The sequence below is a fragment of the Choristoneura fumiferana genome, chromosome 21 (genome assembly GCF_025370935.1).
Source record: "Choristoneura fumiferana chromosome 21, NRCan_CFum_1, whole genome shotgun sequence".
In the NCBI taxonomy this organism is placed as follows: Eukaryota; Metazoa; Arthropoda; class Insecta; order Lepidoptera; family Tortricidae; genus Choristoneura; species Choristoneura fumiferana.
In genome coordinates this window covers 15,870,863-15,893,151 of record NC_133492.1, presented here as the reverse complement: position 1 = coordinate 15,893,151, position 22,289 = coordinate 15,870,863, and the positions used below count along the sequence as shown (strand labels likewise).

General features: G+C 38.4%; 1 protein-coding gene across 4 annotated transcripts in view; it reads right to left on the bottom strand.

The window, feature by feature from the left end:
• LOC141439652 (uncharacterized) overlaps positions 1-22,289 on the bottom strand; it is a 75,784-nt gene that overhangs the window by 33,748 nt on the left and 19,747 nt on the right. For 2 of the 4 annotated variants that reach the window (XM_074103974.1, XM_074103975.1), the window contains exons 2-5: positions 12,323-12,451; positions 10,826-10,924; positions 9,498-9,596; positions 3,901-4,098 (exon numbers count right to left, since the gene is read on the bottom strand). In XM_074103974.1, coding sequence (XP_073960075.1) covers positions 3,901-4,098; positions 9,498-9,596; positions 10,826-10,924; positions 12,323-12,451 — 525 coding nt within the window. Of the gene's footprint in view, positions 1-3,900; positions 4,099-9,497; positions 9,597-10,825; positions 10,925-12,322; positions 12,452-19,231; positions 19,274-22,289 lie in introns of those variants that run through there. The other 2 variants (XM_074103976.1, XM_074103977.1) reach the window with 2 other exon arrangements.

Genomic DNA, 22,289 nt, shown 5'->3' with positions numbered 1-22,289 from the left:
GGATGCGAGAATAATGCTATTTCGTAACCTTCTTCCATTCCTCTGTTACCGTGCTGGGTATTGATTGATCTGATTAAAGATTTTCGTAACCAAAGTCATTCTCTTCAATCGTCATCTCCGTCTGCGTCAAATAAGAAGTTTGAGTGAAGAGACTGAAGTTTGAAGTTGTGATGAAATAAGCATAGGAATGTGGTTGAATACATATTCTAAGGGCGATATTTAAGACGAGTTTTCTTGACTACCCGGTACTAAGACCCGCCCGCTACAGTATAGTCAGTTCTGCAGCCACTTTTATAATGAAAAAGCTTTCGTTCGGTCTATTATGTGACCATCACAATGACAAAATTCCATGTTGCCACCAACGCAAATGGAAATGAATTGTAAATTATACTTTTGGTGTTATCTACATACCTACAATACAAAAAAAATCGTATTTGAACAAAATTCATAACAGCTGTAGCCTATTCTAACCTAAACCCTACTTTGTGAATAAATAAATAAATAAACAATTCCCATCCCAATAAATTAGTGCTAACACGTACGCAAGTAGGTCCGTGCCGGATTAAGATTATTTGACGCCCTAAGCAATCCACGCATGTGCTCCCCCAATCATAAGTAACTTAGTACCTATGTTAAACAAAATTAACGTATTTATTACAAGGAAATAGATAATTACGTAGCGAGCAAGCAGGGCAATCCCGGACGTCAACGCTGTCAATTTAAAACGCGCTGATTTTCAAACAGCCTTACCTTCTATCTGCTAGCAAATTTTTTTTTTGGTGCCGTTTATGGTGCCAGCCAAGACATGATACCCTAAGCTTAATTTGCTTATGGGTTAACCCAGCACTGAAGTAGGTAGACTTCAATAACAATAGGTAGATTTAATTGGCCTCTGTATTCTGTTATTACTGTTATAATTAATAAACAGAGTGATAGCTAAATTGAAAAGCGTGCGGCAATGGGAGAACAAAATGAGAATTGTCTGAGTAAATTAATATTTGTTGTGGAAATTTTGGTAAAATTGTTTTATAAGTAAATTGAATGTCACATTCATAATTACTCTATAACTGACGAGACTTATTTTCTGTATTTAATACTTTTTTTTGTTAAATGGATAACTATCGGCAAACAAGTATTTTTACGTAATATACACTCGTACTTTTACGTAATCTACACTATGCCTGGCGTTTATCAAACATTTAATATCTCTTTAACATAAATTCCATTACAAATTTTAAAAAAAGGTCGACGTGAAAAAATAAATTCCTTACACGTTCTGAAAACAATACCAATAAGTGTTCTCGTAAAGGCAATTTCAATTTACTAGGCACGTTTAATTAATGAACTGAATAAATAACGATATCTTGTGAATTAATAAAGCCGGCATTAAAATTCAAAAACCTGATCAACATAATTGGTCCGTAACTCTTGTTCCGAACCAGCTGCCTGACAGCATGAGAGCTCCGTGCTTTAAATTGTAATGAGCTGTTGGTTCTTCTTGATTTTACGGAATGCTGATGACTTTTTGTGTTCACTGTAATGTTTCGCAACTAACGTTCATTTTGCAACTGTTTAATATATCTGAAACTATAAATACCTATATACATATACCTCGTTGAGTTTCTTGTCGGATTCTTCTCAACAGAGGTTTTTCCTAAATTGAATAAAGATATTTTGACTTTGACTTTGAGGTGGCTCCGTTTTTGTCGGTGAGCTGCATTATTAAGTTACTCAGGGTTTTGTATTGGAGTGGTGTTATGGAGGGCTCATGAATATTAACGGAGTTAGCGAGAGGCTGTCACGTCATGTTATTCAATTTTAAATGTTTACATGAAGCTGCGATCTGTCCGTGGCAGTGACAAGTTCCTAGAATTTGAGAGTCGTGATTAACTGGGGTAGTTGAAACCACCAATTGACGTACGGTCGAGGGTAAATAAGTATATGTTTACAGATTTTGTGAATAACGTTTTTCCGTCTTGCTCTCTCAATTATTTTCAGTAAGATTCAGTAAGCTAGTTTAGCAAGATAAATACTTATCCGACAAAATACGAAAGCAAAACTTTATTTACTTGATCTGTACACTTTACTACCTTATCGCTGTCACTTTGTGCTGGAACTTGTGGAAAATTGTCAGATGGCATGCAGTGACAAGGTACCAGAGTGTAAAGATATTTTTAACTCGACTCTACCTGCTTTTAATTAGTTGTCAAAACGTGTTTTTTACGTAGACTTTGTATGGCAATAGAGTCCTCTCTTGCGACGTTATTGTTATTATTAATCATCTCAATGGACAAACTTTTTTTAGCGTATTAATACCTTAAAAGGAATTAACGGAATTCTTATAGGGTCTCTTTGTTGTATTTATGTCTGTTTTTCCGTCTGTCAAGATCCTTTTTCTCTACAATAACAGACGTCTTTTTTTAGCTGCCCAATTTCAATCTATTAGGAGAAATTTTCCTCCAAAGTATTTAAAGTTAAATCCTCTAACTTCTGTAGAGTAGAGTTTTTTTCAAGCAAATTGCTAGTTAATTACTCTTTTTGTTATATTGCCTCAAACTCATATTTTCCTTTAAAACACCTATCAAAGTTTAACACTTTTAACGTGGAAAACATTTTTGTTACTTTATTAGTTTTTCGTAATATGGAAACTTTACGGTTCATTATCTCTTTTCTCAACCATATAATCAAACCAGTTAATTAACAGTATTTGTTTTAATTGTTAGGTTTGCCACTTTAAATATGTACAATTAACTAAGTTATTCCCTGATCAAAATAATTAATTATCTGGAACAAAATAATTTGCTAAGATAACGATCTTAGTAAATAATTGTATTTGTCTCTAACTTTTGCATGTCGATGTATCAAGATTTTATAATGAAGGACAACGTGGACAAGTGGAGGAATAAAATTGGGACTGTACTGAATGTATTTTAACAACTTTTTTTAACGTCTACACCATAATATTTGTTTGCTGAATTCTTGCAAGTTAACTTTGATCCATTTCTTGTAATCGGTTTGACATATATATACCTACATTATGTAGATTGGATGCCAATGCAGGTATAGTCAACAAACAGTATAGTAGTCAGGTAGTAGGTAAAATTTCTAACAAAATCTTACTTATTTAAAGTTACACAATGGAACGAAAAACTCTCCTGGGGTTTTAAATATTTTGTTGTTTACCGAATTTATGTACCAGGCTGCCAGCATTTATAATTATAATCGGCGACAAACAATGGAGGCGGGAACGCAATTCCGTTGGGAATAACCTACTATCTAATATAAATATTGTTGCCTTTATTGGTTATTCGCTGTATTCAATTTAGAATCGTATATTGTTTATAAATAGAAGCTAAATTTTTCCGGGCTGTTTGAATTTATTAAAGATTTTATATGTAATATTTCAAACGTCTAACAAATTAAAATTCAAAATTTACTGTATGGCATAAATGTTTGACTAAAATACCAAATTCCAGTGTAACCCTCAAATGCGTCTATCAATTTTGCGATTAGGTTTGGTGAGATACCTTTCACGATCAATACTAATATTCAAGATTGTTCTCTTAAATATCAGTTAATCTTGGTAGCTAACTTATCTTACCACCTGTCTATATTCCGGGAAGAATCACTACACCTTCGTGCTCCAGTAACAATTACCTAGTCTTAGAGGATCAATCAATTTAATGATAAGCATCTCAAAGCATAGTAATTTGGTTACGTTTTGTTGAGTTGCGTCACTCCATGTAGTATGTACAAGTAGAGTAGGTACTTCCACACCGTTTTCCCTGATATGTAATGATATCGAAAAAATATTATTTTTATAGAGTGCTACCCTATTTTACTAGAGAAAGCTGTTCACCGTTAAGCAGTTACCAGGATCACAGCAACCGAAAGGCTTACCTTGTTGATGGCATCTATATCGGCTCCGCTGTCGAGCAGCAGCTCTACCGACGAGGTGTGTCCGGCCCGCGCCGCCAGTGCCAGGGGCGCGTCGCCGGCTGCGTCCTCGCCCTGCACCCGAGCGCCCAAGGATATCGCGTAAGCTGCTACATCTAATGCTCCCCTGGTACACGCGCATTGAAGCACGTCGTTGTTTTTCTGTTAAAAGCATTTTTCATTTTTATTTTGTGCTCGCCTCCCATTGCAAGCGGAGCGGAGTCCATTATTAGTCATAAGCTAGTAGTTACTCCGGTCCGTTCAGTCCGTTACCTCCGTTTCTGCCTATTATCCTCGTTTAGCGGAAGGCGAGCCACAGCAACTACGGGCCATATACTACTCGTGGTCTGACACGCCTTTAGCCGGTTTTAGGGTCCTGTACCTCAAAAGGAATAAGGAAACCTTTGAGGTCGGTGGGAGGTTTGGGATCAGAATCACTTTGTTGTCCATCTATCTGTCAAGACCCTTTTTCTTACGATATGGATGTATCAAGTTGAAATTAATATTGAGAGCTACACATAGTCCGCATTTTCTTGGAGCTGTGTAAAATTTCAGTTTCTTAGTTAACGCGAAAAGGAGACTTTCTGTTAAAAGATCATTATTTTCATACTGAAACTGTGGACATCAAACCTTGAGTGAGGAGTAAGACGCAAATTGACAAAATGGCACAAATAAGGCTGCTAATGTTATACATACTCGTAAACCTAGCGTAAACCCTAATCACATTGTAGTTCTGCATTCCTTGTAAGTTTTTAATGTAGGTAGACGGGGACTTCGTTTAATTTTGTTATTACAACAAGTACCTTAAGTTCGTAGTCGAGATAAAATAATAAAGTTTTATTATAATGCTAACAGTTACGTTGTTATTACTCGAATGTTTTGTCATAACTAGGTATCTAATAAATAAATTTACATTTGCGACAACAAACCAAGACCTGCCTCCTGGGGCTAATGTTTTGCCTGTGTACTTACTTACTAATTCAGCTGTAATTTCATCCTCAGTACACACGTATAATAGACGGTACAATCATTTCTTCTGTATGTACCCGTTATGTAGAGTCGAGGAAACAGAATACGGTATTTGACGACTCCTGATTTTGCCATATCTTAATATTAAATTATGAAAATATAGATATACAGATAGTGTTTAGCGAAGAGAAAAATTTAAATCGGTTGAAAAACGGATTTATAGTGATTTTTTGAAAAATCTATATACCTGTCTCTTTCTCAAACGCTTTTCTCTATGCAGCAAGTATGGCGGTACTGGCGTGTGACGTCACATGCCAGTATGTCTTTCTCTGTCTAGTCTTGAATTTCAAACCTTTATAACTTTGTATTGTAAAGGTAGCTTAAAAATTGATTTTCTATTCGATAACAGGCATTGTGTAGTTTTAATTTATAAAACATATATAAAATAGTCAAATACCGTATTGTGTATCAGGGTGGGACCTTTTCATAATCAATTTCAGATGTATGGAACGTCAATATGACATCAGTAGCACAAAAATTTCCACCCTGGTACGCGATTAAGTTTCTTTGACTGTACCTTCATGTTTTTAGTTAAAATTTACTTATTGTGAATTAGCTATTGTACTTTGAGCTTTGTATGCTGTTCTCAATAAAGTTTCTTCTGTCAATTTACGTTTCCGCAAAATTTCTTTCATCAAGACAATTTTTAACATGCGGTCATAGGGAATCCCACAAAAGGCCAGATTTTTACCAAAATCCTTTTTATTAATATCTATCACTTCGTCTCGGTCTGCGGTCTCGGTAAATCATCTCAATCGAGAGTTGCCATGTTTTTTACAGCATGATTTTTCTGAGTGTAACATTTCTGAACCAATAATTTCTGTAATAAACCATTATCTAAGCTATTATGTAACTTTGTTACACATTTGAGTTGAGAAATAGTAAATGCACAAAAGTTAAAATCGAAACACTGATAAAAAATATACCCACTAAGCCAACGAATCTCGTTTATATATTTTTTTATCTGTTTAATTTTACCTAACATACGTCGGAAACTACTTATTCTCGTAATGCCTTAGCTTTACGACAAGCAAAACTTTCTACACTTTCTAGCGAGAAAACATGACAAGTACCCTCTGGAGAGAGGGAAAAACGGTTCGGTATCTATGAATATCAATTTCAAAACTTATTCGACCTCGCCTGAGCCAGTTAGTTCGCTAACTGAATTCCAGCGGGAAGCGGAGCGGATAGCGGAGCGGCGAGCATTTTCTGTGTTCATTGCGTTTGCTGCCAAGTGACCACCGTACGGCGATACTTAAGTTTCATCTGTGAGGTTTCATCATGAAACCTTATCAGATGAAACTTAAGTGCCCCTTACTTTCTTTTGACTAGTACATAGAAGAGATCGAGTGATCAATCCAGATAGAGTATGGAGAAGTCAGAAACTACGAGAGATAAAAAAATCTGTTCTCAGGAACCATGGCGTCGAATTTACCTGTGTCTGGTAAATTTTAAAAGCAAAAATACTATGTCGAAACGTGAAAGTCAGCTTTCTCGCTGACGCAGGCCAAACCCGAGGCACGCACCGCCGGAAGGATGGTATCTAATCCTAAACCACACGAAAGGGATACACATAGCCCTGTTTCACACCTAAAGGCTTGTTCGGACTAGACTAGTATTTTAGTCTAGTAGCGAGTAATTTATTAGTAACTAAACGTGTCTGAACACCAAAAAATGAGTCGAGCAGATTAGTAAGTAATTTAGTCGAGTCAATCCATTTTATTCTATTTTTTTTAGTAGTTTAGTACTGAGTAACACCCCCCCACCACGCTTCCGTGCTTACTCGACCTAAACAAGTTCGAACCTGTCGATTTAGTCGAGTTCATTAGTTGGCGTGAAAATGACATGTCGTTTGTCGTTACTCGACCGTAATGCGAACGATTTTTAGGCGGTAGCGAATAGTTTAGCTACTAAATTACTCGCTACTAGACTAAAATACGAGCCTAGTCCGAACAAACCTTTACCGATAAGCTTTTGATAGTGTGAAGTCGTGAAGCCGCCCGTAACGTCTCGCTTTAGGGTTCAGTAAACACCGTAGATTAGCTGGCAACGGGTCTAATTCAGTGGGAAAGTGGAATGGTTTTGATATTTATCGAAACTTAGGTAGAATTAAAAAAATCAAAAACCCGACTGCCTTAAAATACTAAAAAGAAGAAAACAAGCCTTAGTGGGCTAGAACTTTGTTAAGTAGCTAACTTAAAGTTCAACAGTCTGGATCCATTAGGTAAGAATTTTTGAGCGTCACGATTTCAATGGGCCCCGACTGTTGAACTTTAAAGTTAGCTACTTAACAAAGTTCTAGCCCACTAAGGCTTGTTTTCTTCTTTTTAGTATTTTTTAAGGCAGTCGGGTTTTTTGTTTTTTTTTTTAATTATTGTTTTATTTCGCACTTTTCAAATTAATATCAAATACTCAGGGCTGCTAACTCTTGGAGCAGTGAAAATCAAACTTTTAAGTCGAAGCAATCAAAAGATATCAGAGGCTATCAATTCGGGTCAGTTTTTACAATAAATACTAATTTAATAATCTTATCCTATCCCACTTACCTAATATTTTATGTTACAAATGAGATGTCGATTTAGATGAAAGGTATGAAACTTAAGTGGCAGTAAGCGGGGCACATTGGCATTTTATTATTAATATTAATATTAATAATTAGGATCTTTCCGACACTCACCCAACACCCATCCAGAATTTCAGTAAGTAGACATGGGGCTTACCTTTGTGGATTTCAAATGCCTTGTACGTACGTTAAATACGAGTATACGTTATGTATAGGTCTCTGGATATATATAGTATATATTAACTATTCGCTGTTTAACTTGGAACCGCATTTCGCAGTCACTTTGATGTAAATTGATATGACCAAATATCTGCCGGCACACGCTGCGCTTTACTTTGGCCTGTAGTTTTAGCTTCCAACTTCAAAGAGAAAATTTGGTAACAAAGGCTTTATTTTTCATACACAAGGGCTTGTTAAGTGAGATGATATTTTATGTACCTACATGTCGGCGGCCGATCGTAAAATCCGCCAGATCACGAAATTCCTAGGCATATCGTGAAATGCCGCCATTTCATTATAGTCTCTAAATGTCAAAGTAAACTAATTAAATTATACAATCTTCAGAGGTGTAAAAAGCCTCCAAGGTCAAAAACTAATAATAATTATTAAAATAAAGAAATGGAGATGTATAAGGTCTGCAAATGTCAAATTAATAAATATTTTTAATTAAATTCTGCAACGCGTACAACGGCAACAGAACCAGAAACTAGACACAAAATGCGCCGGGACACTGCCAAGTCACACAACACTATACAATACAAATACACCGACATACACACACACACACACACACACACACACACACACACACACACACACACAAACACGAGTACATCACATCACACATCAACATCCCGATTTTCGTCGGTTTTCAGTTTTGGCCATGTCGCATCATCACATAAGTACTCCTCAACTTTATAGTAAGCTTTCTTCAGGAGTGCACTCTTTATGTATTCTTTAAAAGAGTTATGTGGCAATTTCCATGCTTCTACAGGAACTTTATTGTAAAATCTCACGCAGTTTCCCACAAAAGATTTGCTTACTTTCCGTAGACGGAATTTAGGAACTGCAAGCTTGTGCTTCTTACGAGTATTGATATCATGTACGTCTGACACTTTCTTAAAGGACTCGATATTCTTGTGTGTATACAATATCACATCATGTACGTACTGTGAAGCTACTGTGAGGATGTTTATCTCCTTAAAGCGTTCTCTAAGTGAATCTCGGGAGCCAAGGTTGTAGATCGACCGGACTGCCCTCTTCTGTAAAATGAAGATAGTTTCTATGTCGGCTGCCTTGCCCCAAATCAGCATACCGTAGGACATTATGCTGTGAAAATAACTGAAATAAACTACCCGGGCAGTTTTTACGTTGGTAAATTGCCTGATTCTTCGTACAGCATAGGCGGCAGAGCTCAATCTACCAGTAAGACCAGAAATATGCGGGCTCCATTGTAAATTACGATCCAACGTAAGACCAAGAAAAACAGTCTCATGCACAAGATTCAGATTCTCTCCGTTTAAGGAAATAATTGTTTCAAACTGTCTTACATTAGGTAACGAAAATTTTATGCACTTAGTTTTAGCTGCAGTATAGAAATTTTCATTTAGAAAACGTATTAAAACTGGTCTGACACAATGTACGTACACTTTTACTGTTGCCAGAGTCATTGACAGTAACGATTGATGACCCAAAGCGACCGGTTTCCTTAAAGTACCGCCTGTTTGAAAATCCCCAAATATGTTTGTCGGGTACTTAATGGGTTCCTCGTTGCTCTAGTGTATATTCGAACAAACTAACTCATGTGCCAGATTGGAACCTTTTAATAATCAATTTCACTATGATTTCCGTGACAAAAGTGTGGGATGTGATCATGACATTAGTAGCACAAAGACAAAGGTTCAACCCTGATACATGATTCACTTTGTTCGACTATACAAGAACATGAAAGAAGATTAAAGAAGGTTACCTTATTAGTAGCAGCTAGGCAGGCCCCCGCGGCCACAAGCGTCTTGACTGCTTCAAGGTGCCCGTGCCACGCTGCCATCAGAAGAGGCCGCATGCCGAACTGAGGAATAGGAATAGCACAGCCTAATTTATGTACTCCTGGTACATTTATAGACGTAAGTGAACAATTAAAGATGAATTTGAAAGAATGCAGGATATCCTCGATTTTTTTCGAAATATGTAAGTATGTCAGGTTATAGGATCATACGTAGTCAAACAGACTGATCGCCCCTGTTAAGGTTATTCAAACACATTTTTGACTCAAAATGTCACGCTTTTGATGCGCTGCACGTTGATCATCATACAACGTACCTACAAGAACATATTTGTTAACCAGAATTAAAAAGTTCCTTAAAACATTAAAAGGTCGTTCAGTCAATCTAACCCAATCAACTGCTAAAAAAATCCGAAAGACTTTGAAGATACCCTGTATTATCTGGAACGTTTTATGTAAGACAAGTAAACAAACCATTTCAAGTCATTCCGAACACTGGAAGAAAGACAATAAACAAAATACGGCCCTCAATTCATTTCCGAGTTCAATACAGCCTTATATTCTAAAATGAATCAGCTTTTACGCATTCAAATAAATTAGGTATGACATAAACGATAAATAAAGTTAAGGGTCGGCCACACCGCTGCTCAAAATACGTTGACACATCGTAATCGCAAAGACGTGCTTCATGCGTTAGGTTTTTAACGTCTACAGAGGGTTACCAAGCGTTTTATAATATATTTAGTATTGTACTATATTTTGAATCTATTTACTTACTGTTGAAGAAATATATATTACGCAAAAATACAATATTTTCGGGCAGTACGAGTACTTAGACTTAGACATGCGATTTGGGTTTGCCATTTTATTGCAGTACTTTTCATTTAATAAATACTGAAGATCTCAAGTCTTCTAAAGAGTTTTTCTTTAAAGTGCTATATTTTATTTCAGTGTACTAAATTTTGCATACCTCATGGACTGGAAAATACCATATTTACAAACACACATTCCACATTACTGCTCTGAAAATGCTAACGCATCGTTCAATGCGTCGTTCATGAATAATGTCACTGCGTTTAAATTGCGTCAGAGTACCTATATTCAGCACCGATGTGGACGGTATGCGATAAAAACGTGACGTTAGTTAGAGTCACGATACTGCGTTTACATTGCGTCAGACTAATTCGAGCACCGATGTGGACAGTAAGCGATAAAATCGCTGCTTTATTTTTCTAACGTCACTGCGTTTACATTGCGTCAATTCATTTTGAGCACCGATGTGATCGATCTCTTACCTTGTCAGCGGCTTCAATATCGCATTTCGCTTCGATGAGTAGATTGACAATCTCGACGTTGCCTCTGCTAGCCGCCCAGTGTATAGGCGCCCGGCCGTACTGTGCCAAATGAAAATACAGGGAAATTATGCTAAACACGTTCAGTTGAAGGAAGCTCGGATTTGAATAATGACCTGGAAATGAAAATCTTTTTACTTCTGCGTTACGTATACGAAATTATATTGCTTGTTTCTCAAAGCTTTAGTAAAACATGATTGCTTTGAACCTCCAGGGCCAACTTAAAAATTAGTTCAACTTCGAGTTGTGTTTGCATTAACTAATGATTGATTTCAAACTTAGAGTAATTTTAAAACAAGTCATCCTGTTTTACGGTAGTTTATCATCTTCATAATCTTATCAGCCGTAGGACGTCCATTGTTGGACATAGTCTTCCCTTAAACATCTCCTGTTGCTTCAGTTGGAAGCGGCTTGCATCCAACGTGGCGTTGTCGGGGTCAAGTGTCCTGTCTGCGCTCGTCATGCTTGTTCTCCATTTGGGAATTTTTCTGCGCTTGCTGCAGTCTCCATTTGGGAATTTTTCAGCCTCAACAACGACAATCTGTTTTTCGTGCTAACATATTGCCTGTTCATTTCCACTTCAACGAGCTACCTAATTCGCTTGACTATGACGGTGACACTCGTTCTTCTCCGTATAAACCCCGAGCTCGCTGAGCAACTGTGAGCCTATTTATAAGGCTTATAGCGAAACACCACGTCTCGGATCCGTATGTCATTACTCGCAAAATTATACACTCACGTCTTTTCTTGGGTTGTTCACCGGGCCAAAGATACTAGGTCCTTGCTTTTATCTACTTGATTGTAGTTGTACGACGTGCAGTCGGGAAAAATCCATTATGGATGGACGGGAAAGGCCCAGACAGTGCCAGACTCTCAACGGTTAAAAAATCTGGCTGCACGTCCTCAACTCCCTGGAGCTTATTATGGACAGGAAATGGTTGGAGGCACTGGCGTGCAGTGGGGAAATTCGAGGGTAGCTAGCTGCTAGTTTGCTTCTGGAGCAGCGAGCCAGCCCATCGCGCTGCCAACTTTAATGTACGCCCCAGGTTGGAGGGATTTTTAGCAGGGATGTAACTGATGTGGTTTTATCGGAACCGAAAACGGAACCAGATGTTTTCAATTTAGTGATGTCCAGAAACGAAATCGGAACCGAAAACTGAACCGGAACCAGAACCGGAGCCTGAGTGATAAGTGGACGAGATGTTAGTGTAGCACGTGGCAAGCGGGGCGATGATCGAATGACTGGTATAAACCTGTTTGTTTTTTATGTACGCCGTGCAAGTTCGACCGCCGCGCTAAGCATTGACATCCGATATAACTTCCGTTTCAAAAATAACGGAACCGGGACCGAAACGCATGTGTAAAACCAAACGGAAGTTCCTACTTAACGGAAACGGAATCGGACCTCTGTAACATCCCTGGTTTCTAGTATGCACTCACGTTGTTCCTGCAGTTGACATCCGTGGGTCGCTGCAGAGCCTCCCTGACGGCCGCGGGTTCGTTCTTGATCACTGCCTCGTGCAGCAGCAGGTCGTTCTGTTGCACGCGCGACCGCCCCTCCACTGCCATCTGTGTGATGATGCCCTGGTCTTTAGATATCGGTTACAAACGAATACAGTGTTTGGCAACACCCGAATTCGTCATACATATAAAGAAACAAAGAAAAAATATATATTCGTGATGTCTAAGGTTTTAGGGTTCTTGTCTCGCCATTCTGACCAGAATGATGGACTAAACTAACGCCAAAATAAAGGCCATTGTGCACTACAAAGAATTTTGGAAGAAGAACGGATCGGAAAAAAAACGGCTCGGAACGGGAAAATGTAAAATGTCTGACGGTAAAATTACGAGATAGCTGGATGTTCGGAATAACACATAGGCTACTTTTATCCCGATATTCTCACGGGATAGGGATAAAATTTCGAATCTCATCCTCAGGGTCCTGGAGTTCGGCACCAGAACCCGTACTTTCGATGCCGGTGACATCAATTTGACGTCACGCTCCATATATTCCGATATGTATTATTATTATCCTATTATATAATAATATTCCAATTAGTATTGTCATAATTAATCCTTTGTCAACCTGTCAAATAATTAGTATAGGACGTCTAAGTAATTTTCGGGAATTCCCACGGAAATTATGAAAAATCTCGGAATTTCAATTCAATGCTGTATCTAATGACTTAGTGAAGTATTATTTACATACTAGTGTTTACCCGCGGGTTCGCACGCGTAAGTCATTAATACAGAAGTTGAATTGAAATGACGGCATTATGTAAAATTCTCGTGGGAATTTTCGAAAATTACTAAGACGTCCTGTACTGATTATTTGACAGGTCAACAAATTATTAATTATGACGAAACACTAATTGGAATCATCCTATAAGCAGTGTGACGTCAAATTCATGTCTATCCAACTGCTGAATCTAATGATTTACGCGTGGAAACCCGGTAAAGCCGGTAAACAGTAGTCGTTTATAGTTCACTAATACCCTACTGTTTTCCCTAAGCTCAACTCAAATGTAAGCAACCCTTGCTTTGATTTATATAACCGGTTCAAGGAACACTTCGCCGCTTTACATAGCGGACGATCTATCAACGTGACCGATGGATTGATGATGGCTCTCGCTTTCCGTTTCTTTTTATTTTACCAATAGGGTAATGGTGCAAGTAACTGTCGCCTTTGTTTTTGTCCTTATAGTATATATTTTTACGTTTATTAGAAAAACAAAAAGCAAAAGGGCGGACAAAGAAAAACAGTCAAATTTTTCATAGAGAGACACAATTGACATCGTGTGTCCATAAAATAAGTACGTTTGTACAGTGACCTGCGTTAATATCTGACATAGCGGAGCGTGCATAAATATCTGACGCTTCCTATGGGCCCTATAAATAGTCATATCAGATTTATGCACGCTTTGTTATGTCAGATTTTGGTGCAAGTGATTGTACTAGTACAGACCAGTGTCACCATGGAACTGTCAAGCTCCGAGGAAAGATAATTTACGCCGCCCTTTACATACACCATATGATTGGTGGTGGATGGCTACTTAATAGCTAGATTGGAAGATAGAGCAGTGACCGCTCTAGGCAAGATCGGTCTGCACCAGCCAGCAGGCTCTAGCCATCAAATCACAGTATTCTGCAAACTTACTTTACTTATTCAGTGTTTTCACGAAGCTACACAGTATTCGGGTCTCTACCGTCTGCACGTTCCTATCTCAAAGGATGTTTGTTTGGCAAATGTTTGGCGGAGAAAGGTTTGCTTTCCGCTTAGGCTACATTACGGTTTTTCTCAATGCTGATATCGGAATACGCTTCTGAAGCAGCCATTTTGAGCAGATGAGATATGAAGTACTTTGCTTACAAATGCGTGTTGTTGCAGCTGCTTGATAAAATATTTCCCTTATATTATGCTAGATGTTTGCTTTCGCGGGTAAGACCTCCGCGCCTGATTCAATAAATTATTTTGATCTTTAGTTTTTTTTTAATATATTCTACTGGATGGTAACCGGGCAAGTGGGTCTCCTGATGGTAAGAGATCACCACCGTCCATAAACATCTGCAACACCAGGGGTATTGCAGACGCGTTGCCAACTATAGAAGCCTAAAATGGGATACCTCAAGTGCCAGTAATTTCACCGGCTGTCTTACTCTCCACGCCGAAACACAACAGTGCAAGCACTGCTGCTTCACGGCAGGATTAGCGAGCGAGATGGTAGGAGCAATCCGGGCGGATTATGCACAAGGTCCTACCACCTGAAAAGCACAGTTAAGCTGAAGATATGCAAAGTTTTTTTTTGGTACAATGGTGTGGACCAGTCTTTCCCAAACCGGGCCCCCTTGTAGGCGCTGGAGGCCTAAAGGGGGGCGGTAAGGGGCCCAGAAGAAATCTTCACCCTTGTGACTTCATTAGGCGAGACTAATATGTTATTGAAGTTTTTAAGGTGAAAAAATGGGGGGCGTTCACTGATGTAGTGGGGGCGTTCGTTGGAGGACGTTCACAGTTGGACATAGGCCTCCCTCACAGAACTCCAGTTGCTTCGGTTTATGAAGAGGGGGGGGGAGGTTTTGCCTCGCCGTTCTCCATTCCTCCGTTTACTAAAAACTATACCCTAGCGAAGCCGGGCCGCATCGCTAGTTATTTATAAATTTCCAGCCGCTCCAGCAATACCGTAAACTGCTTCAACTTTGCCCTCTGGCCCCAACATTGCCTGATTCGATTTAGATTCCATAACCAGCACCCTTCTAGGTTTTTAAACTTTTATTCCCCCGTAATAATAATTCCCGTGTAGATTAAAGTTTAAAACCTATAAGAGTGCTAAGTTATCGACTAAATCGAATAAGGCAATGTTCGGGCCAGAGGGCAAAGTTGAAGCAGTTTACGGTATGTAACAAAACTCGCACGATATTTCTCTCACTGTCCGACCCAATGAAGCTTAAACGAAGTAATACAAAATCTGACGTCTCTCTTTATTCCTTTATAAAATAGGCGATGAAATAGGAAAAATGTTACCTAATATGTGTGGGTGGTAAAAGGTGGTCACGCGACAGCTGTACCTCCACTTCGGGTAATAAAATCTTGTTTATGAACTATTAATGCTAGTATTAAGGTTTGGAGACAATGGAGAGCTGACGTCAAAGCCGTTGATGGAAAAGTACGACAAGACGTTTATAATTATCATCAACATCAGTCCAGGAGTCCTCCATGGGTCTAGCTACTGAAGATTAGAAACTTCATATCACACACGCCGTTTTTAGGGTTCCGGAGCCAAAATAGCAAAAACGGAACCCTTATAGTTTCGCCATGTCTGTCTGTCTGTCCGTCCGTCCGCGGCTTTGCTCAGGGACTATCAATGCTAGAAAGCTGTAATATGTGTATATATATATGCTTACTATGCCGACAAAATGGTTAGGGTACCTCCCATAGACGTAAAGTGGGGGTGTTTTTTTTTTCTCATCCAACCATATAGTGTGGGGTATCGTTACATAGGTCTTTTAAAACCATTATAGGGGTTTGCTAAGACGATTTTTCGATTCATTGATTTTTTTGCGAAATATTCAACTTTAAAGTGCAAATTTTCATTAAAATCGAGCGTCCCCCCCCCCTCTAAAATCTAAACCGGTGGGTGGAAAAATTTGAAAAAAATCAGGATGGTAGTACCTAAGTATATCAAACTTTCAAGGAAAACTATAACGGCTAAGTTTGCTTGAGAATTATTAGTAGTTAACTAGTATAAATACTCTTAAATAGCAGCCTAAGGTATAAAATATACCTAAACCTGAATTTTTTTCTTAAATCCTATTTCAGGCGTGTCCGACTCGCTCTTGGCCGGTTTTTATTTATTTATGAACCGATTCGAATAAAACTTACACTAAGTAAATGTTAATCCAAAGTAAGCACAACATATCAGTGTAAACCGCATCCGCATCATGTAGAAACATTGAGTGGTGTCTGAGATTAGCGTGTGCAAACGCACAGGAAACAGATAAACAGACAAACAGACAATAATTCCAAAAATCATTGTTTTGGGTTCTATTGCGCTAATATAGGCCCCTAGTAACAGTTTTTCTCAAGTATTTACAAAGTACAGACACCGACTTTCTACAGATTTGTTATATGTGTCGGCGGCCGATCGTAAAATCCGCCAGATCACGAAATTCCTAGGCATATCGTGAAATGGCGCCATTTCATGATATGCCTTAAAGTTGGCCAGGCATATCACGATGTGCCTGAGGAACAATACGGCAGATCGATTAGAGCATAGCAACGCATTCGTCGATATTCCTAGCTCTATACCGGGCACATCGTGATATGCCGAAAAAAAGAAAAATTTAGGTACGACGATCGAAGTATGAATTGTGACCACAACGCACGAGCCGAGCGAGTGAAGCCAGCGTGCCTCGGCAGCGGCCGGCGAAGTGCCAGAAACAATATGGCGGCGTTTCATGATATGCCTAGGAATTTCATGATCTGCCTGAACGTCACTAGCTGACATATATAAATGCATAATTAAAAAACCGTCGTGGAGCCATTGCTTCATGCGAATCGGTCTATCAAAGTACCAGGACATCATAAAACGAATAGATTTATCGGCACTCCTGTTCTAGCACATTAGCAGCTCTAATTTCAACCACAATAGAACTGGCGCCACGCCTCCCACTCCGAGTCTAATGGCTCCAAGAGGCTTGAAAGCCGATATCCTTCTCTATTATTACATTACTGGTACACCATTAGGAGCATGGCATATTATTACATCTTATTTAACTCACTAATGTTAAACGAGATGGTTTGTTACTGTTTCGAACAGATACTTCTTACCTATCAGATTTTGAAACTCAGCTGTAGTGGCACACTATTAGCCTGGTCATTCTACAGTTTTTTTGGAAATAATTCGATATAAGGCTAATTTTTGGTATACGGCTTTTATGTGTAATTTTAAGAACCTATATATTCGAATCCACCAAAATTTGGTTCCGTAATATCGTAAAAAAAATTGTAAGTGCCCTAAATAGGTAATTTTTTCGAGCAAAAATGTTATTAGTAAATATACTGTCAAAATATGTTTGAATAAACCCAATTGCTGAGTGGCGTCCACTTTATACTATTCGATGTTATTCTTTTTTTCCATCTAATGTATTTTTATGTGTATCGAATATATGTTTCTCTCTCTCTCTCTCTCTCTCTCTCTCTCTCTCTGAATAATGCAGTTTTTAGACCTGCAAGCTGAATCCACCAACATATCTAACAGGAAATAAAAAAAAAACACTTAAGTGATTATTTCGTAATAACTCTAATTTCAATTAGGAAAAAAAAAAGATTTTTAAAGTCACATATTATCAAGAAATTGGACTTTCAATATCATTTAAAATCCAACAATAAAAATGATTGGAAATTACGTATTTTGTTAAACAACATTAGCAGCAAAAATAAATACAAAAAATCTCAAAGCAAGTTAAAAAGACATACCTAAACCTTAACCCTTAACCTTAACTTACATTTTATGCCACTATCGTACTTAATTTATCTTTAATAAGTTCCTTTAAAAAAAATAAGTGAATGTGTTACAAATAGGCTTTTAAATATCAATTTCGCCTGATTATTGAAGAATATATTTGCATTACCTGACCTAACTTATAATGCAAAAAAAAATGTTTATTTCAATTAATGTTGATTTTACTTAGAGCGAAGATGTTTGGTGACTGGGGTATACATATATTATGTATCCAAATGAAACTGGATGACGACGAAGTAGGGTATAATAATATCATGAGCAGAGTACACTTCTTAGGATTTTAATAAATTACCATAGCTATATAGTACCGACGTAAAATATTAACGAATTTTATTCTTTGCTATTCGTTATCGCGAAAATTACCATAACTATACATAAATACCACAAACAATACCATAAATTAGTAAAACGAATCTCATTTCTGAACGCGTTGCTACTTACGTGTTTTTCGATACTAAAGAAAAAGTTAGGTGTCTACCTAGTACACTACAGGCTTATCGTCACGTTGGAATTCCAAAAATCTTTCTCACTCAATCGGGAAAAAGAGTTTTCCCACGCAGATTTCAAAGCAGAATTAAAATCTTTTTGAGCTAAGGTAAAAAATAATTGGATTTGTCCTTGATTTGAACTAATGAGATTTATCGCTTCCTTTTCTATGGAAACTCGACTTAATTTTCCAACGTTTAATACAAATTCCACTCAGATATTACAATATATAGGTACCTAGTCGCTAAAGAAGAAAATACTTGGCAATTTAAATGAGAGTAGAGTGCTTATTTTGAATAATGTTATTTGGGAGCCATGATTGGTTCAACATATAATATTAAAACCATTACAAATTTCAATTACGTCTGTTTGTATTATGATATTGCGGTGAACGTGATTTTAATTAGAAATTAGAATAGCTTTGTGCGATTTAAACGATGTGTCGTATTTCATTTGGTTTTAGGCAATAGCCCTCGTCTGTATATTTCCGGATAATTACAATTTAGGGATCTTCGGAGCAGGCTAGAGTGAATAGGCTGTAACTGAACCAGTGAGATACACCTTTGGCCTTATCTGCACTTAACATCAGGTGAGATAGGAGTCAATCACGGTCACACACACACACACACACACACACACGCACGCACGCACGCACGCACGCACGCACGCACGCACACACACACACACACACACACACACACACACACACAAACATCACGCCTGTATTCCCAAATGGGGTAGGCAGAGCACATGAAACGTTACCGCTTCGGAGCCACTTTTAGCAATTTTAGGTTTTAAGTTTGACAAAAACGGTATAGTGACAGGCCTGTCGCCTACGGTATACCTTCACCTGTATCCTCAGTCGCCTCTTACGACATCCACGGAAGAAATGGAGAGGTGTTATTCTAATCCGACACCACACGGGTAAAAATTACGAAAGTGGAAAACATGAAAGTTGCTGTAGAGTGGCGCAGTTTTATATTTCAACTAATTTTATACAAATGACGTGTAACAGCGAGGTCAAACCATACCTATGATGCCTATGAGGTTGATGGCCAAGGTCTTCTTCCACTTTAACATAACAAAAGATACTTGAATAATTATAGTATATTTATTCTGGTTATATTTAGACATGTATTTTCACTGTATGTAAGTACTCGTATGTATCAGCAAACCGGCAGTTTGCTGATTTAGGACCATTTTTTGACATGCGCATTTTTATTTCACTTTTCCAAGTTGTCACGAATAAATGTTTTATGTCGGAAGTATATTTACAGATTTTTCATATTATTACATACAAATACTTAAAATAAAGTTAGCTACTAGTGAGAAAGAAATTTTTTGTTCACAACTTAGGAGACAAAATGGATTTGTCAGCCCGTTGAGAAACTTTATTTAGCCGGGTGCTTGCTACAAACACATCCCCACAGCTTACCAGAGCAATGGCTGTCACTAACTGTCACCCTGAACCGGCTCAGGAAAATTCCCGAAGGGTATACGCAAGGTATACGGGTATACGTCAATCTTAAATGTCAGCCCTCAACGACAGTTCCATCAGACTCAGACCCTATACTACGGACTGCAAAATGCGGACTTCGTATCTTGCCGTCCCACTGACGCTTATATTATTTAAATACGAGAGTGAGAGGGACGGTACGATACGAACTTGGATTTTCGAATTTCGTAGTAGCCACAGGTGTCATAGATTGAGGTCAAACGTGAATGTTCCTAAACATAAAGCGCCGGGGGATCGTCGATCAAGGAAATGTTTTTATCCAGAGCAAGTTGGGTTTTATATTTCAGTTGAGCAATCCAGGAGATTGGTATAACCTGCAGCTCTCGATGTAGGATTGTGGTTCTACAGTTTCATACACAATAACCTAACCAACTTAGAAAATGAACTGAAACTTACCTGCGTTGCTCACCCGCGACCTTATGATTGCTAAGTATATGCAATAAATGCATTACTCCACCCCCCCACTGTAAAAACACACACAAATACATCCATCACCACCACCACAACACCCTGATGCGTTTCGAACTCAACCAGAGCTCATCTTCAGAGCAACACAACTAACAGAGCTACCAGATGTTAGACGCATGAACACACATTTCTTGCATAAGTAAATGTAGCTATCAGGTCGCGGGTGAGCAAAGTAGTTGTTTCAGTTCATTGATGACCTCCGCAAAGCGTTAGCCTGATGGCTCGATTTTATAAATTACAACTCCCTGTGTAATCTTTTTGTTTTGTTGTTTTTTTTTGTGTTTTATGTACAATAAAGTGTTTACATACATTAGCTAAAAACGTTTATAAAAAAACCACCTAATGGTAAAAGATCATAAATATAAAGTCCTGATTCAACAGATGCGTATTTAGTAGTTAAGTACTTAGGTACTATTATATAACATATCCAAATCTAGAAATATAGACATATTCAAATACGTGAAAGTTGCTAGTACAGGTGTGCGGCGTAAATCAGAGTGATTTATCTTCGCAAATAAATCACGGCTCGGCTGGTCAACGAACTGAGGGATCGCGGACTTGAGAACATACTTTACTCGATATCACGACACTTTAGGGATCACGCTCATAAATTCAAAATAAGAAGCGAAAGGAATGAGGAGATCGATTTTTAGTTTTAATCTCATCATCAGCTGGAAGACGTCCACTGTTGAACCAAGGCGTCCCCCTGAGAACGCCACAATGAACGACAACTCGCCACTTGCATCTACCGGTTGGTGCCAGCTTCTTGTGATTATCAGTCCACCTAGTAGGAGATCTGCTGTCAACGCTTTGTTTTCCAGTTCCTAGACGCCACTCGAGGACTTTTCCCTCCCGACGGTTATCTGTTTTTCGAGCGATATGGCCCGCCCATTACCACTTCAACGTGCATGACCTTCGAGCTATAGTTTCACGTTTCAAATATATTACGACAGACATTATGTATATCATCGTCTGATATGTCGTCTTTCTAAATGTGCAACCACGTGTTTTTCTGTCAAAAAGTGCGGGCCGTTTTTTCCGTCACGCTTCGAATGATATTATCCGCCAATCAATTGTCACCAATTCATGTATGATTGTATTCATTCAACTGTTTTATCCAGAGAGTAGTGTCGTCCCACTGGAAATAAAAATGCGTTTTAGCTGCAATCGTTAACTTATTTCAACATACGAGCCAATGAATCTCCATTGCAATCCTCCTGCTCGGCGACAGACAATGCTAAAAATTTAAGTTCGCAGATGATACTTTTGTTCCAGAGTTTATTGTTCCAGCCCATTGTTCCTAACAATTGATATAAATTACCGTCACAGTTTCATAGTCGCCTGGTAAGCTCGAAGTCGTGTTATGAATTTGAAAGGGCTGCTTAATTCAGGAATAAGTTAGGTAAACGGGAACGGAAGAAAGAAGTCCTGGCTTCGCAACGTATGCGAATGGACAGGAATATTCAGCGTTGAGGAGCTAATTCGCTTTGCTAGAGACCGGAAACAGTTCGCGACCTGGCAGTTTGCGACCTGCAGTTATGGAGAGCCATAAGAAGAAGAAGAACAAACGGAAACAGCCACTGGTAAATAATTATACTATTCTTGAATGTGGTACGCTCAATGAACACCCACACACACACCCATACATACACACTTTTTTGTTGTGATTCAGTTTTTTATACCTACCATTGCATCTGTTTGTTCTTATGCGTGAACAACCATAATTTATTCGGACTTCGGCAGTAGGTAAGTTATGTTATGATCCCGCTCACTCCGCGGTGTATTAATACAATTCTATTTCCGAACACTGCCTTCTACCTACTCGACCCTTTCTGTTGTAAAAGCATACCTACACAAAGTGTATTTTATTCCAATGTGCTAATACCGAGACGAGTCCGAAAGATCCTCCAGAAAAAAA